The 15,900-nt window shown below is 35.1% G+C and overlaps 2 protein-coding genes across 2 annotated transcripts; both read right to left on the reverse strand.

Annotated features, from left to right (window-relative positions):
- Positions 1 to 1,100: 1,100 nt before the first annotated feature.
- On the reverse strand, positions 1,101 to 3,907 carry LOC136061523 (acetyl-coenzyme A carboxylase carboxyl transferase subunit alpha, chloroplastic-like). The gene is made up of 5 exons (XM_065775979.1): positions 3,704 to 3,907; positions 3,556 to 3,624; positions 3,118 to 3,195; positions 1,875 to 3,033; positions 1,101 to 1,513 (listed from the first exon to the last, which is right to left on the reverse strand). The coding sequence occupies exons 1-4, from the start codon at positions 3,890 to 3,892 to the stop codon at positions 1,876 to 1,878; spliced, it is 1,494 nt and encodes a 497-aa protein (XP_065632051.1). The 5' UTR covers positions 3,893 to 3,907; the 3' UTR covers positions 1,101 to 1,513; position 1,875.
- Positions 3,908 to 6,151: 2,244 nt separating this feature from the next.
- Positions 6,152 to 6,768, reverse strand: LOC112015490 (heavy metal-associated isoprenylated plant protein 47). Its single transcript, XM_024047890.1, has 3 exons — positions 6,763 to 6,768; positions 6,539 to 6,617; positions 6,152 to 6,429 (listed from the first exon to the last, which is right to left on the reverse strand). The coding sequence occupies exons 1-3, from the start codon at positions 6,766 to 6,768 to the stop codon at positions 6,152 to 6,154; spliced, it is 363 nt and encodes a 120-aa protein (XP_023903658.1).
- Positions 6,769 to 15,900: the final 9,132 nt, after the last annotated feature.

The following is a 15,900-nucleotide window of genomic DNA, read 5'->3' on the forward strand; positions in this document are numbered from 1 at the left end:
GGCCTATTAGTCTTTTAGGCCGCCTTGGTCCTCCATCTAGTGATAAAGGCCGAGAAAGGCCTTCTTAGCCCTCTGCTAGGTTGTTTCCAAATCTTGCCTAGTAATGTCAACCTCAGTGTTGTACTCCTCGATTACTCTTCCCTAGGACCATTCTAGGAAAATAGCTCATAGTTTTCATCATAGCGACTACCTTGGTGCTACTATATGGATCAAAGTCCATAGAAAAACATTCTTCATTCCTCCTTTAGCCCAGGTGATTGCATGAACATCTTCTAATGTAAAGCCAGACATGGTGAGTTCTCCTTTAACAGTGGCTTTTTTACAGATTTATGTGGTTTCAGAAGCAGGATTACGAGCGTATCTGAGCAAACTTCATATGGATGGACTAATGCACAAAAAGAGAAGAATTTCGGAGGCTCCACAGCCTCCTCCACTTTATTCTATGAAAGTGCAGAACTACACCATTGTTAGCACCACTCTAGGGCTGACTACCCACACTAGCAGCATCAGAATCATCACTCCTACCACCAGCCCTGCTGTCTCCTCAGGGACATTAATTAGCCAGCCCAATCCCAACATAATCGTAACCACCATCCGTAACCCATACGACATATCCTGTGCAAGTGTACGGCGAGCTTATTTGCTTAGAGTTGAGATGAAAAAAAGAGAAGTGATTTTAAGCAAATAAGCTTGGTTTAAACAAACAAGCTGACTTATTTGTTTAAAGTCACATTTTTTTATAAACCTAACATTTAAGCGAATAAGTTTGTAGCGAATAAATGCTCGCAGACGCAGAAAATTCGAGCATTAAAAATAAAAAAAGAAAAAGAAAACAATTCAGTCATTCAGACTTAAAGGTGCTCATAATGTTCACCCAAAGGTGCTTTCACTTTAAAACACTAAAGCCATGAAATTCTTTCATGGAAATGGACTATTAATTTATCCAAACTACATATAACTGTAATGTCCCTGACAACCTAGTCCACAACTCAAAATGGCAATAAAATTGTTAACAAAAGCAACTTAAGAGCAACAACATGAAATTAAGCCAAAAACGAAAGAAAAGGAGCAACAAAATTCTAGGCAAAGGACAAGAATAATTAACCAAACGGCATCTTATTTCAAATATATAGAAGCTCTTCTAGCCTCCCTTGCACTCAGCACAATCTATACAAAGTTGTGTGTCTATAAATAAAAAAGATTAACAATTAAAATGTTCTACCAAAAAGGGAGAAAAAAAAGGAACATGAGATGCTAAATTGTAACAACGTAATACAAATTGAAGCATTCCGGCTGAAAAATACGCAGTTATGCTGTCCCTTGTTGTTTCTGTGGATGCAAAACCATGTGGACCAGAGCAAGAGATAGCAATAAATGCTGGTAGCATTGAAGACAGCTGAAAGTCAAAATCTTTCCTAGAATTAGTGCAGCTTCAACTGTTTTATCAATAACCTCCATTTGTCTCCAATCCACCTTCTTTAGCACAAGATATCAGCAAAATACTGATATCATACTGCACAATTTCATAAATTAATGAGCATGATAATCTAATGGAGAGTAAAGAAAATGAGATATGATACAATTTATACAAACAATGTACCCACTGAATTTATCATTCAGATCATTTGAAGACAGGAATGGAGTTACCAAGATTATATTATCTGAACTTTTTAGAACCAAAAGAAAAGGCATATATACGAATTAATAAACCATGTAAATTCCCAGCCATTCTGACCAAAAAGTTGCAAGACTGATACAGTGCATCATGGGGAGGGAAAAAGTAAGAGCTTGGTGGGAGAGAGAGGGGAGAAGGGGGGAAGGGGGGGGGGGGTGTGGTGGGGGGCAAAACACATAATGAGAACAGATGAACTCACATTAAGCAAAGGAGCTATTCGCACCCACATTCATCTCTACTGCTTGTTCATCATATGTAGAACCATCTTCTTTTGGATATTGGATTTCCAAACTTCCGTCCAATCCTGCAGAAGATTCGATGGTTTTGGAAATTTCCGCCTTGAGCTCTTCATGCTTCTCTTTTAGATTTGAAGAATTCATGGCCTCCGCAAGGCCCTGCTTAATTTGTTGCTCCAAAGCTGCAATTCTATTTTTGGATGCTGTGTCAGGTGTCTTCCCTGCCTTTGCAACCTCCAACTTCAGTAGCTCAATCTTGTCCTTCAGATCTGTTGACTTGATAACATTTTCAATTTCTCCCTTAATTTCTTCATTCAGCTCTTCTACCTTGACTTTGACATCCAATGGAATCTGTTCACTGATCTCCTTTGCTTTTGACTTCACAACCTCAACATCCAAACCCAGGGACTTGATAGCACCAGCCAGTTCCAACTCTATCTCTTTCTTCATCTTCACAAGTTCCTCCTTCAGCTCATGGTCCAAATCCTGACCCGCAGAATTTTCAATTGCAGCCTCCAGTGCCTTGTATTTCTCCTTTATATCAGGCCGATTCATGATTTCAACAAACTTCTTATTGACTGCCTGCTTTAATGTGGCAGACTTTTTGTTCTTTTCAGAAGCACTCTTGATTTTTGATAATTCCGACAACATGTCAAGTTTAGACTTTAAGGTTTCATAATTAGGAGCTGCAGAGACACCCTGGGTAAACTCATCCCTAAGTTTTTCAATCTTGTCCTTTAGGGCTGGATGCATGAGTTGGTCTTGCGAATTTACTTTTGAATATTCCTCACGCAACATCGAAAGCCTGTCCTTCAAACCCGTGGCCTTAATAGCCTCAGAGTATTCACGGTCAACCTCTCTTTTCAGTTTTTCTATCATTTCATTTACATCTGACTCTGGAAGTTCCACAGAGGACTCTTTGGCATTCAATCTTTGCTGCATAAGTTTTTTGACCTCATCCTCTATATTTAGGTTGGAAGTCCTGATGATGGGTTCTTCTTTCTTTTTCATGTTGACTTTCTTCTTAGGATCTACTGGGAGTCCTTCTTGGAACCCACCGATTTTTCGAAATTTAAGCATGCGATGCTTCAGAAGCTCTTCTGTCTCCATCTTCATAAGCTCCTATTGAAAACAAAAGATTGTTGTTAGGAGAAAAACTAGTTATATTTAATTCTCGTTTAAGAATTTCTATGAGAAAGCACGTACATTCATTGATTCATTAATTGCATTTTTTATCTGTTGTGAGGTCCAAGTCGGATCAGCATGTGCGCCACCAAGAGGCTCCTGTCAAAGTATAAAAATTTCTTTTAGTTGTCACAAAATAAAAAAATAATTAAAATATGTGGCTGCGGGTATTAGTGAATGCTACACTTCTATCAGACCCAGTGATTGTAATGAGAGAAAAATCATCCAGGGGGAAGGGGGTGGGGGGGGGGGGGGGAGCTTGATTCTAAGGTCTCTTTTTCCCTATAGAGTAAAAAAGAGTCTTGTCAAATATGCATGCAAAAAGCCATGTTTCATCCCATTTTATTGTTTGGAGAAGGTGCCAATCGGTCATGGTTTCTACACTAGGACCGATGAAAGTCGCTGAAAGTAAGAAATAGAAGAGAAACAGCTACATAGAATAAAGAAGGGATCACTTACAGGGATAACACCATCTGCAATCTGCAGCTTGCACAACTCGGTAGCAGTAATCCTTAGTGTCTCAGCTGCCTGCACAAAAGAAACTTTTAATAGATTAAAATTAAATTAACAACAGGCAGAAAATCATAAGAGTGAATGCTGTATAAACCTGTGGAGCAGCTTTGGCACTCTTCCACAAGATTGCCGCACATGCTTCTGGACTGAACCATGGCAAGAATAGAGCAAAACAAAAGAAAAAGATGAGAACGTAGGGATTTAACATATTAAAACAATTTTGCAGAAACTGAATTAGGAAGGACTTGTATCCATAACGGGAAAGAAAAAGGGAAAACTGCATCACATAATCCAAAGCATGGGTGTGTGGCCAAATAAAACTAAAGATGAAACTATTTTTTTTACAAGGCAGGACCATTAAACATAAACATGACCTCATTTAGCAAAAACAACTCTTTGCCCATCTCAAACTGAGAATCAAAATGGAGAACTATGCTAGCAACTTCTAATGCTTATAAGGAGACTCAGCTCATTTTACAAATGACTATATTATCAATAGCAAAAGGATATATTCAGCAGCCTCAGAAGCAATTATTACAGATGACACTTTCTGAATTTGAGTACATTTTTGTACGACATTAACCCATAGTAATTAATTTTAACGTTAAGGTAAAGGTATGCTTCATGAAAACTTGGAAGCCAACATTTAAATGTCAAATTGCCCATATCTGTGATCAAAATTTTAACTCAGATGGAAGGTCTTATTCCCGTTACCCACCTACTCAAATGGTGAATTTTCCAGCACTACAAGAAGTTTTACAAGTTTATAATGCATCAATGTGATGCATTGACACCATGCCATATAACTACACCTAGTTAATACCTTCAGGTCAGACACAAACGTCTTATCATATATATTTTCCAAACTGATTAGAACGAACCCCCCCTTCCAAAAATCTCGTTACTCATAACCATTTTAACCCCCCCCCCCCCCCAAAAAAAAAAAAAATTGAAAAAAATTAATGATTTTTGTTGTTGTTGGAATTATCCTAATAATTTGAAATTTTTAAAAGAATCTTATCATTTTAGCTTCCCATACTCGATAATATACATATATATATTTAAGAAAATCAAAAAATAAACATAACTTTCATTCAAATAGAAGAATAATGCTAGAGATATAAACGATTTTACAAAAAATATTATAAACTGCTGATGTGATGAGTGGTTATTAATAAATGAAAATGTGATATTAATGGTAGGTCTAGATAAAAATCAATAAATGAAAACGCGTTGAACGTCCAGAGTTGGCTTCAACCAAATAGACAGAATGGCAAGCTTCATTACCATTCGATAAATCCCATCGGATTTGCTCCCCTTAATGCACAAATGGCTTAAAAAGCTTCCTTCATTCGTCATCCCAAAGAAGAAAGAATCTCCTTATTTCCATCTTTCTGAAGCTTATAAGCAGGAATGAATTGGCCATTTAGGGTACCCCTTTATGAGCAACAGTGCTAGAAGGGAAGGCGGTCTTTCTTTCTTTGTGGAAGGGAAGCTTGACTTAAAAAGATGCTTAGTGGGCAAAGAGATTTGAAGGTTCTGAGATGGATTAGCGGTTAACAATAGGCTGATAAAGATTAACCTTTTATTTGAGCCTAACTATATATATAAAGGGGAGCATAGATAGATTTAGGAAATGCTTAATCTGACCATAAAAATAAAATAAGAAAGCGTACGGTACTCAAGCGGAAGTGGAGTGAAATGCTTACCTCTTGAAAGAAGCACAAGCGAAACGATACCTAGATCCGGCTAGGAAACTACAATATTGCCTAGGTTACATTGGCAATAAGTTCTTCAACCATATTCTTATATTTTCCACTAAGTAAGCTTGCCCCATGAGACAATGGATGCTTTTTATTCCTCTTTCGTCCTTTCCTTTTCTATGGTTACCTGGAATCAGTACCAAGTTAAGTTAACCGGGGGGGGGGGGGGTGTGGTGGCAAAGCCTCCTTCAGTCCTTGTGATGTTCCGCCACTGGCTGTCCTTGACATGCTCGTTTACATGCCATGACATGATACTAAGTTTACTAACTAGCTTTGCTATGATACCAAATGATGATAAAATATAAAAAATACATAAATTAAGGAAATAACAGCATAAATCTAAAATTCCAAAAAATGATATAAAATATCAAAATTTATTGTTTGCTCGATCAACCAATCTACATCACTTGCTGAAGAAAAGGCAGCTTCATGATGATAGGCCGATTGTTATAATAATTATCAAAAGTAATACATGCATGAGTGAAAATAAATTCATTTACTCTTGTATATAAAGATGGCTAATTAATTACAATAAATAATTTGAATAGGAACTAATTCAAATTGAAAGGAACCAAATCCTCAGGATAATACGCAGCAAACAAATTATTTAAGAGCAAAAAGAAAAAATTTATGCACTCACCCTTTGTCTTAGAATACATGTATATAACTTTATTAGCTCAGAAGTCATATATAGGATACACTAGAAACAAGAAGCATGACCAAACCAAAGAAAAATTTTACATCTCACGGATCAGGTTGCAATTAATATGCCAAATGTGTCACATGAAGAAGCAATTGCTAGGCCATGGATCAGAAACCACTCTGCAGTACGAGGGGAACTGTGGATATTGGCCATAACCCGAATAGCATATAGTTGGAGTTGGGTTGTCTTCTTCATCTTTCTTCTCATCACTTTCTTCCAGTTGTGCCACACTCACTATGGTGGCATAGCCAACCTTCTTCCTCAGTGACCGGGTCAAGCAAACCGAATCAACTTCATCTCCTATCACTACCACCAGACTTTTATCGTCTCCTTCGATTGCCACGGAGGTCACACCTGTTTGGTAATCAAACAAAAATTTGCAACATATAAATCGAATTAGTCCCTTAACTTATAGTTTTCAAAAAGCATAAGAGAGTTTTAAATTTGATTCACAATTTCACACCTTCTGCCCCTGCAGCAAGCTTCAAGGCCTTGGTTCTACATTTGTCACCAGTCATCTGCACCTTTATTACCAGCTTCCGCTGCACCATTGGATATATTAAATGTAAAGAAATATATAGTATCTTCTAAAACAAAAACAAAAACAAAAAAATAGTGTTTACTTCTAAAAGGCTAGTACTATTATTTCATGCAAGTGCCATGTTTTCGGAGGGAAAAATAGAATACCTTCATGTTTGATATTATGAAACAAATGGCAAAGTTACAATAGGATCTAAATATGATATGAATTTGTGTTTTTGGAATATGAGGTAGTAGTGTCTATTTATATGAGAGCTGATGAGCGGTAGTAACCTGTTGACTGACTCTTGGGATGTACGTACATCAATGATTAGTTGACTCGTGATGAGTATTATGCTTTATACAAGACAAGATTTTGTATTGTATAGTTATAGGTTTGGGTTTTTTAGTTCTAATATCTAGACCACTTTTCAAAAGTAGGAAGCTACCTTGGAATTATTAAGAATTCTTTTTTCAATTAGTAATTTAAATATGGATCTAATTAATGTATGCCTTTAAGACATACAATAATTATCTATTTTAAAAAAAAAATTATGAAAAATTTAAAAAATTATCAAAATATTTAATTATATTTTTATTTTTTCATAAAAATTTCTTAAATATTTATTAATATATACATAAGTTAGTAAAACTCAATAATGTATAACGTCAACATATATGACGTCCAAGATCTGAAAGTTGACCTCGTGCTTATGTGAAAGGTTGCCCATAGAGATTAGGTAATCTGGGCCATGCATTCTCAAATTGCTTAATTATCTGGGTCCGTATCTGAAAGCATGGAATCATCGGCAGTTTCATCTAGGAAGATTTGAGTTCAGATTTCAGATGAACAATTAAAATTAATCTAGGAATTGGTCTTTACTCGGTAAGATAAATGTAATATACTAATATTAGGGATTATCTTCCGAGAAACTTTATATGAAAATTTTATTTTAATACTTGGAAGGGGCTAATTTCAAGCCTGCCAGATTGGACTCCAATTGCTTAAGGTTTATTTTTATATGTAGCAGGTGCTAAGCCGTGTTTTTTTTTTTTTTTTTTTTTCTTATATTTTTAACTATTCCTTCTTTTTTTTGGAAACACTTAAAACGACTCTATTCCTTGTATATATATATATATATATATATATATCTGTATCAACTTGTGCAATATACTTTCCATAGTTTAGTACTTTTTGAATTCAGATTTGAAAGGTGCTCCATGGAAGAATTATGAGTCCTTTGTTTTTTTTTTTTTCCCCTCGATAATGGAAGACTCACAAGTCTTTTTTTTTTTTTTTTTTTTTTTGATACGGGAAGACTCACAAGTCTTAAAGTATGATTACATATAAAAATACATATTATGGGACAAGACAACTGTGACCTGAATTCATAATTCATAAATAATTAAAGAGGCCCCACAGGTATTGAGTGGTGGACTCATTTATCAAGGGTATGACATAAATTTAGAAATCTTAAGTTCAATATATCATGAGTAGGACTGAGCAATGGACCTGGCCCACCCGAAAACCCGACCGACCCGAACCGACAGGTTTTGGACGGGTCTGAGAATATTCGGGTCGGCGGCGGGTCTTATTTTCGGGTTATTTTCGGATTCGGGTCGGTATCGGGTCGGCGTCGGATCATATATATATTCCAGTCTGAACCCGATTTTTTTTTTTTTTGAAAAAACCCAACTCCAACAAAGTTCTCTCTTCGCCTCCCTCAGCTACCTCCCAAGTCTCAATCTCACAAAACATCACAGCCCACCATCAGTGTCGACCTCAGACAACTCACCATAGCCATCATCCACGTACCGTAGAGACGAAACGGAACTGCGATCTACCATCAACGTCGACCCACGTCTTCATTTCAAACAAACCAAAACCCACGTAATAAAACCCATTCAGATCTCCACCGAAGCACCTTCCTTTGATCGCCGCTATCTAGATCGTGCCGGAAAGCTTCCTTTACCACCACCGGCATCATAGCTCCCCACCAAGAAGCCCTCCTCCTTACTTTCTTTTTCTGTGCGAGATGGGTAAGAGAGAAGGGAGAGAGAGCCTACAAACCTTAGACGATGAGTGGCTCGGTGGGCTCAGAGGGTCTTCCGTCGGCGACATGCGGTGGCTTCTCAGTATCTTCGACATTGAAAACGGCGGTGCCGGCGCCGATGGTATCAACCTCTCGCTCCCTCCGATCGCGAGCAACGATCCGATTCTCTCTTGGGTTTGGTCTTTCGTTGCCACGCTCCAAATGTCCCAACTGGGAAGTGAGATGGAAGTTTGTGAGAGTGGGTGTGGTTTGTGAGGGTGTGCTCAGCAAGACTTAAAAAGTCCAACACGAGGCTCGACCCGAGACCCGGAAAACCAACCTAATTACAGACCCGATTTTTCGGGTCGGGTCGGGTCGGGTTTCAGGCAGTCAAATCCAATTTATATCGGGTCGGGTTTAGGGTCACAGTAAACCCGACCCGATCCGACCCAATATCAGTCCTAATCATGAGAAGTGAGAACAGAGAGGTAGTTTGCCAAAGGCTAGCCGGATACCATTTCCTAATAATAATAATTTAATGAAAGTGTAAAATGTCCCAGACATATCACAAATCCTTGGGAATTTCTTATAATCTATATATATACATATATATAATAATTGGTGAAACTGAGAGAAAATCAAATTAGAATTTCAAATTAAAATTTTCAATTTTGCGTTATGTGTCTTAAATTATTTATTCTTAAAAAGTTTTATTTCTTAATTTTAAAATCAAATATGGGATTACATCATAAATATTCATCCAAGTTAATTATTAAGTATAAAAATCGTAGAGTCTAGAATAAATATGAATCGTAAAAATTAAATAAATAAAAAAGTGCTACACAATAATTTTTTTTTTTAAACGAACAATTTACATTTTATACTCAATAATATCCTTACAAAATTTTTTAAAGAGTTAACAAAATATAAAAATGACTATCAATACTATTTAAATGATATATATAAAAATTATATTATGCATCTTATTGTATATCTTTAAGTATATTTATGTATATGCATAAAGTTACAAGTTAGTATTACTATAATAACAAAGAACATCTCAATAAGTTAAAGATAAATCTATTTCTCCAAAAAAAGAAAAAAGAAAATAGGTTGATAATAAAGCTGACTATAGTCTGTAATACCAAGCGAGATTCAACTTAACATCAAGTCTTTTCTTTAGTTTCCAAATATCGCCTTTTCTTTAGCTTCCAACTATCCTTGGTCCTTAATGTTGTGCATTCGTTGCATCCTTTAGCCAAGATCATTAAAGATCCCATGCCAAGTGCATGATAAATTGCCCTTCAATTGTCCGACTCTTCTATCGATCACAAAAGAGTGTTATTGAATTTGAAATCACAAAGCCATATATTCGATGAAGTTCACTGCAGTCAAACCGTCATGGAATTGACGGTTGGACTTTTTGTAATTGACGAATTCTTGGAGGAAATGACCTCTAGGAAGGTGAAAAACGCTATCTAGACCCCTATGAACGACTTATTACCAATTTTAACAATTTATCAATTATGGTCCGGTTGAATAGTTAACCATTTCCATGAACAAAATCAGTAGCAGCTTTAGAAATATTTTTGAAGGAGTTTTAAGAAATTTAAATTAAATAAAATTTAATAAAAAAAAAAACTTGAATATATTGAGTTATAAAAAAATGTAAATCTATAAGTTTTTATATTTTAAAATCGTTACATGATAGTTCACTATTAGTTTTTATTATCTATTATTAATGTGCTAAGTGTAATCATTTTATTTTGTTAAATTTGTATAACATTTATTTATTTTTATGCAGTTGTCATTATTTTTATAAAAATATTTTAAACTAAAATAACAAAATGTAACCAAGTAACACTATATTATTTATTAACCCACATATCCATATTCATCCATATATAAATATTACACTAAGTGTTTACTTATAATCAATCAAATATTTGAACAATTGCTAACTTTACTATTTTTTTTTTCAATTACATGCTAACAACTCCCTCAAAAAAAAGTTACGTACTAACATAAATAATACAATAAATGTCTAATTGTTGTTTAGTTTTAGGTTGTACTGATTTATGATCAAGGTGTGCGAGATTTTAGCCAATATATGCAAAAATATTTTTAAGCATAAAATAAACTAATAAAAAAAAAATATATATATATATATATATATATATATTTGTTGCCCCCCCTCTTTTTTCTCCTCCACACACGTACCCTTACTCTTTCTTTTGTCCTTCTTTTCTCTTTTTTCCTACCACTTCCTCCAAACTCCAGAACATACTAGAGCTCCCTTTCTCTCTCTCTCTCTTTTTCTTACCACGTCGTCCAAACTAGAGCTCTCTCTTTCTTTCTTTCTTACTCTCTCTCACAAATAGAGATCGCCGGTGGATAACTCATCCTCTCCACCACCACTCGTCCTCCTCCCCACAGTGGCTCAGATGGGTCAATTTGCTTCTTTTTTTTTTTTTTTTTTTTTTACCATTTTTTGTTATGATTTGATTAGTTTTAATATTGTGATTTGAGTTTGTATTTTGATTGCGATTGAGTTTAGAGATGTTTGAGAGAAAAAAAAAAATTGGAATGGTTGAGTTGTAGCCGTTGTGATTGTTGAGTAAAATGAATATTTTAATGGTGTGTTGAATTTTTATTCCTATTAATTCTTTTGCTAATGAACAGTAGATCATCAGACCAAGAAGCCACTGTTTATTAGCAAACAATTTTTTGCTATGAAAGTGATTGGAGAGACTGTTGGAGCATGATTTTTCTGTTTTCTCTCCAAATAAGGTTTAGATATATTGGAGATGCTCTTAAAAGCTAACCACCTAGGCTGTTATAAAGTTATTGTGAAAGTGTTATGCTTATAACTTTACTCTTAAAAGAATGGGGTAATGCTATTAGGTCACAAGGGTCTTGAGTCTTGACACAGTCTCCATCTCTGTTGTCACAACACAATCATTACATTGTATTTTGCACGAAATCAGCAGCAGGAGAGAGTGAGGTTTGTGTACACTTCAGCAAAATAAATATATGTTCACTTCATAGTGCAAACAATAATTCGATACAAAAATACGAACACGATTTTCACATTATCCAAATTTTTAAGACAAAATTCAAGCAATGCTAAGCACCATTTGGTTTAACTTGTATTCTCTCTCTCGCTTTTGCAACCTTGTTCCACCTTTAATCAGATTAGACAAAGCCTAATCCATCTTTTTAAAACCGCTGTTAGGTTTGAGAATAACCCATAGATTCCATTCTAAGCGTCTAATCTAGTTAAATTTTTATTGCATGTGAAACTATTCAAACTTCACTTCCTTTTGGATGAGTCTGGCTTATTGGCATGTTTATTACCCTTTTCGAAAAGTATAGTACTCTTTGCTTGTGCATTAACAAATTTTCTGACGGTACTAGTTAACCAGACCCTCTATATATATTGAAATAATGGTTTATTTACAAAGTAGAAAAAAAAAATTCCAATGGAAAACCAACTATAAGGACATTGATAGTCTCATGGAAAATGAATTATAAAAGGAATGGTTACAATAGTTAGCGACTCACAAAGCCTTTGTTAGCCTAAGGACAAAATTTCCCCACTTTCCTTTTATGACAATATTTGTCGTATTGGCAGAATTCCTTGTTAAAAACTTTCAGTTGTAATTGCGAATTTCTATGCATTTCAATTATTTATGCATCAAAGTCTTTGAGGTTATAGGAGGAATCTCAGTCAAACGAGATTCAATGTGTTAGGAAAAACTACGAGGAAACAATCAAATCTGAAAAATAGTTGCATAAAATAATTCAAATGAGCTTCATCCAAAACTAATGGTCTGTTTGGATTGAAGGGGAGGGAGGGGAATAGAATAGAGTAGAGTAGATTTAGCACAAAATTAGCTTAATTTTAACCAATTCTACTCTACTCCTTTCCACTTTTCTTTTTCTCCCCTCCATCCAAACAGGCGCTAAATCAAGCGAGTTTGCCCAGGAATTTCAATTTTTGATTTTCTTTATTATTCTTGTAGCCAACTAATCCTCATGTGCGACTTGTATAAGAATGAAAAATAAAAAATTAACCCTAATTTCATAGAACAAAGGAGAGACTACAAAACCCGCAAGAGAAATCCTTGTATTCTCCTTACCTTCACCCTCTCCAAGTAGACTTACTTGTTAGAGGAATCTATCAACTTACCCCTTCAGTGTATAAGTGTATTGGATTAGTGTTGGAAACCACAGGCGCAAGCAATATATTGAAGAGAAGTGGTCAGTGCANGGGGAAAGAAAGAAAATAAGAAATTGTATGGATGAAAAAAAAAAGGGAAAAATAAAATAAAGAATAAGAAATTAAAATTAAGAAACTCTACCACAATATTTTCACAATAAATTTTAAGTGGTAGGTTGTTAATGGGTATTATTGGTAAGAAAAAAAATAATTTCAGTAATGACTAGTGAGTTCAAATTAGAAACAGCAACAACGTATCACATAGGATTTACTGTGAAAGTATTGTGCAAATTATTTTGAGTGTAGAATTTTTAGTTAATTTTTTTTAGAATAATTTCTAGTTAAGATTAGATGACCTACAATTCACTATATAGTTACCACAAGTAATTTACGAGATTTGTAAATATATATATATATATATATATATATCATTAGGAAAAATTTAAAAATATTACCATTGGGAGATTTAAAAAATATATATGGTTGTTGGGTATTTGAAAAATATAGTCATTAGAAATAAATGAAGGAAGATTGAAAAGATAAACAAATAATGATTTAAAAATGAATGAAGAAATCATATTTAAATGGGATAGATAAAAGATAGAGAGTTTGTTGGAAAGTGTATTTGAAAAAAGTAGGTAGTTAAAAGGTAAAAGGAACTGTTCACTCTCCAAACAGTACACAATTTTGAAAAGTCTGCTGGAGATGCTCTAATAGTAGATAAAAAAATTAATGATAATAATAACTTGCCATTTAGGTTTTGTTATGGAATTGTTATGTCCAGGACTCCATACTATTATTCTTCTTTTAATGGGAAGAATTTAGATTGGAATCTCTCTTCTGCCACCTAATATGCCAAAAAAAAAAAAATTTAAAGAAGAAGAAGATGGTTTCCACCCCACTCCCAAAAAAAAAAAAATTCAAATATTTACGTTAGAGCAAATTGCATTACTTTATACAATAAAGTAGTAGACTCAGATAAGAAACTGTAATAACTTGCCACTTAGGTTTTGTTATGGAATTATTGTGTTCATGGCATTATTTTTCTTTTAATAGGAAGAATTTAGATTTGAATCTGTCTTCTCCCACCTAATATGCAAAAAAGTAATTAAAAAAAAAAATTCCAACACTTACTTTAATGCAAATTGCACTACTCTATACAATAAGAGTATGACATGCATGAATGTTGGACTCGTGAACCTCTCAAGCTCTCACTCGCTCAGGTCATTGTATCTCTTTCTCTTAGGTTACAACTGCACGCTTCTTTTTATATTCGAGTATTCAAACTTCAAAGTAAGTCACAAAACACGGTCTACAAATGATTAATTTAAGTTCATCATTTTCTTTTGCTCAGCCCTCACATGATCGTGAAATCAACCATGTATTCCAAGTTCTCTTCTTTAATTTTTTCTGTTAGAAATACTAAATAAGTGTATTGTATTTCTCAGATAAATAATGTACATGAGAGCTTTTATATATGAGGCATATGTGTACAGTACAAATAAGAGTGTAATACAAGCATGTGTGCTATACAAGTAATCTAGGTGGGCCTAAAGCCCGCAACACTATACATATTGACAGCTCCCCTCAAACTCAAGGTAGGTGTGAGACCAACTTGAAGTTGTCAACCAAATCACGAAGGCGTCCCTTAGCATGTGACTTGGTGAAGATATTTGCAAGTTGATCTTTGGAGGAGACTAAGAAGAGCTTAAGAGCACCATGGACAAGATGATAATGGATGAAATGACAATCGATCTCGATGTATTTAGTCTGTTCATGGAAGACATCATTGTGAGCAATATGAATGGTACTTTGATTGTCACAATAAAAAGGAGTAGCAGAGGATGTGGACACACCTAAATCTTTGAAAAGTCATTGTAGTCAAAGGAGCTTAGATGTGGTATCAGCAATGGCACGATATTCTGCTTTAGTACTAGAGCCAGCCACATGAGTTTGTTTCTTACTGCGCTAAGAAATTAGAGAAGAACCAAGAAAAAAGCAATAACCAGTGGTGAACTTGTTATCAATAGGATCTCCTGCCCAATCAGCATCAGAAAATACACGAAGAATAAGAGGAGACTGAGCAGAGTAGAAAAGACCATGGAAGAGAGTGCCTTTTAGGTATTGAAGAATGCGCAGAACAGCAGCATAGTGAGTCGATCGTAGAATAGACAGATCATACTGGCTCACCTAGTGAACAGCATAGGAAATGTCTGGACGAGTGACAGTGAGATAAACTAGGCTGCCAACCAAGCATCTGTAAAGAGAGGGATTAAACAATGGTTTCCCTCCTGAGGGAGTCAGATGTGCATTAAGCTCAACTAGAGTGTCAACAGCCTTGCTATTAGTAAGTCCAACTCGAGACAAGAGTTTAGAGGCATACTTGGCTCGAGTAATATAAAATCTATATGTAGAATGAGTGATTTTAAGACCCAAGAAGTAGCTGAGATGTCCAAAATCTTTCATCTCAAACTGCTGACTAAGAAAATCCTTGAGTTCTTGAATGCCACTGAGGTCATCACTAGTTATTATCATATCATTCACATATAGGAGAAGTAAAATAGTGCATTTGTCAATGCGACGAAGAAATAAGGCAGAATCATAATGACTGACCATGTAACCCAAGCGAGAGATGGTAGAGCTGAATTTGGCAAACCAAGCTCATAGAGCTTATTTAAGGCCATGAAGTGGACGTCAAATGTGACAAACCTTGTTTGATTCAACAGAGAGACCATGAGAAGGTTGCATATAAACGTCTTTACTTAAATCCCCATTAAGGAATGTATTTTTGACATCCATCTAAAAAATGTCTCATTTACTGGCAACAGCAACAGCTAAGAGGGCAAGAACAGATGAGATACGCGCAACTGGAGCAAATGTCTCTTCATAATTAATCCCATACTCCTGTGTAAAACCTTTTGCAACAAGACAAGCTTTGTAGCGCTCAATGGACCCATCAAAGCAAGTCTTGATCTTGTAGATCCACTTACAACCAACCACCGATTTCTTAGGGGGGAGAGTCACCAAATCCCAAGTATGGTTTTTAGATAA

The sequence above is a fragment of the Quercus suber genome, unplaced genomic scaffold (genome assembly GCF_002906115.3).
Source record: "Quercus suber isolate HL8 unplaced genomic scaffold, Cork oak 2.0 scaffold_124, whole genome shotgun sequence".
NCBI lineage: Eukaryota > Viridiplantae > Streptophyta > Magnoliopsida > Fagales > Fagaceae > Quercus > Quercus suber.

Bases quoted from the DNA above. Each gene is read 5' to 3' on its own strand.
- LOC136061523 (XM_065775979.1), bottom strand. From the start codon at position 3,892: ATGCAGTTTTCCCTTTTTCTTTCCCGTTATGGATACAAGTCCTTCCTA. The intron at 3,196-3,555 runs GTAAGTGATCCC...ATACTTTGACAG, and splicing joins TTGCAGATGGTGTTATCCCT to GAGCCTCTTGGTGGCGCACA. The intron at 3,034-3,117 runs GTACGTGCTTTC...TGTTTTCAATAG, and splicing joins CAATTAATGAATCAATGAAT to GAGCTTATGAAGATGGAGAC.
- LOC112015490 (XM_024047890.1), bottom strand. The intron at 6,430-6,538 runs GTGTGAAATTGT...ATTACCAAACAG, and splicing joins GCTTGCTGCAGGGGCAGAAG to GTGTGACCTCCGTGGCAATC.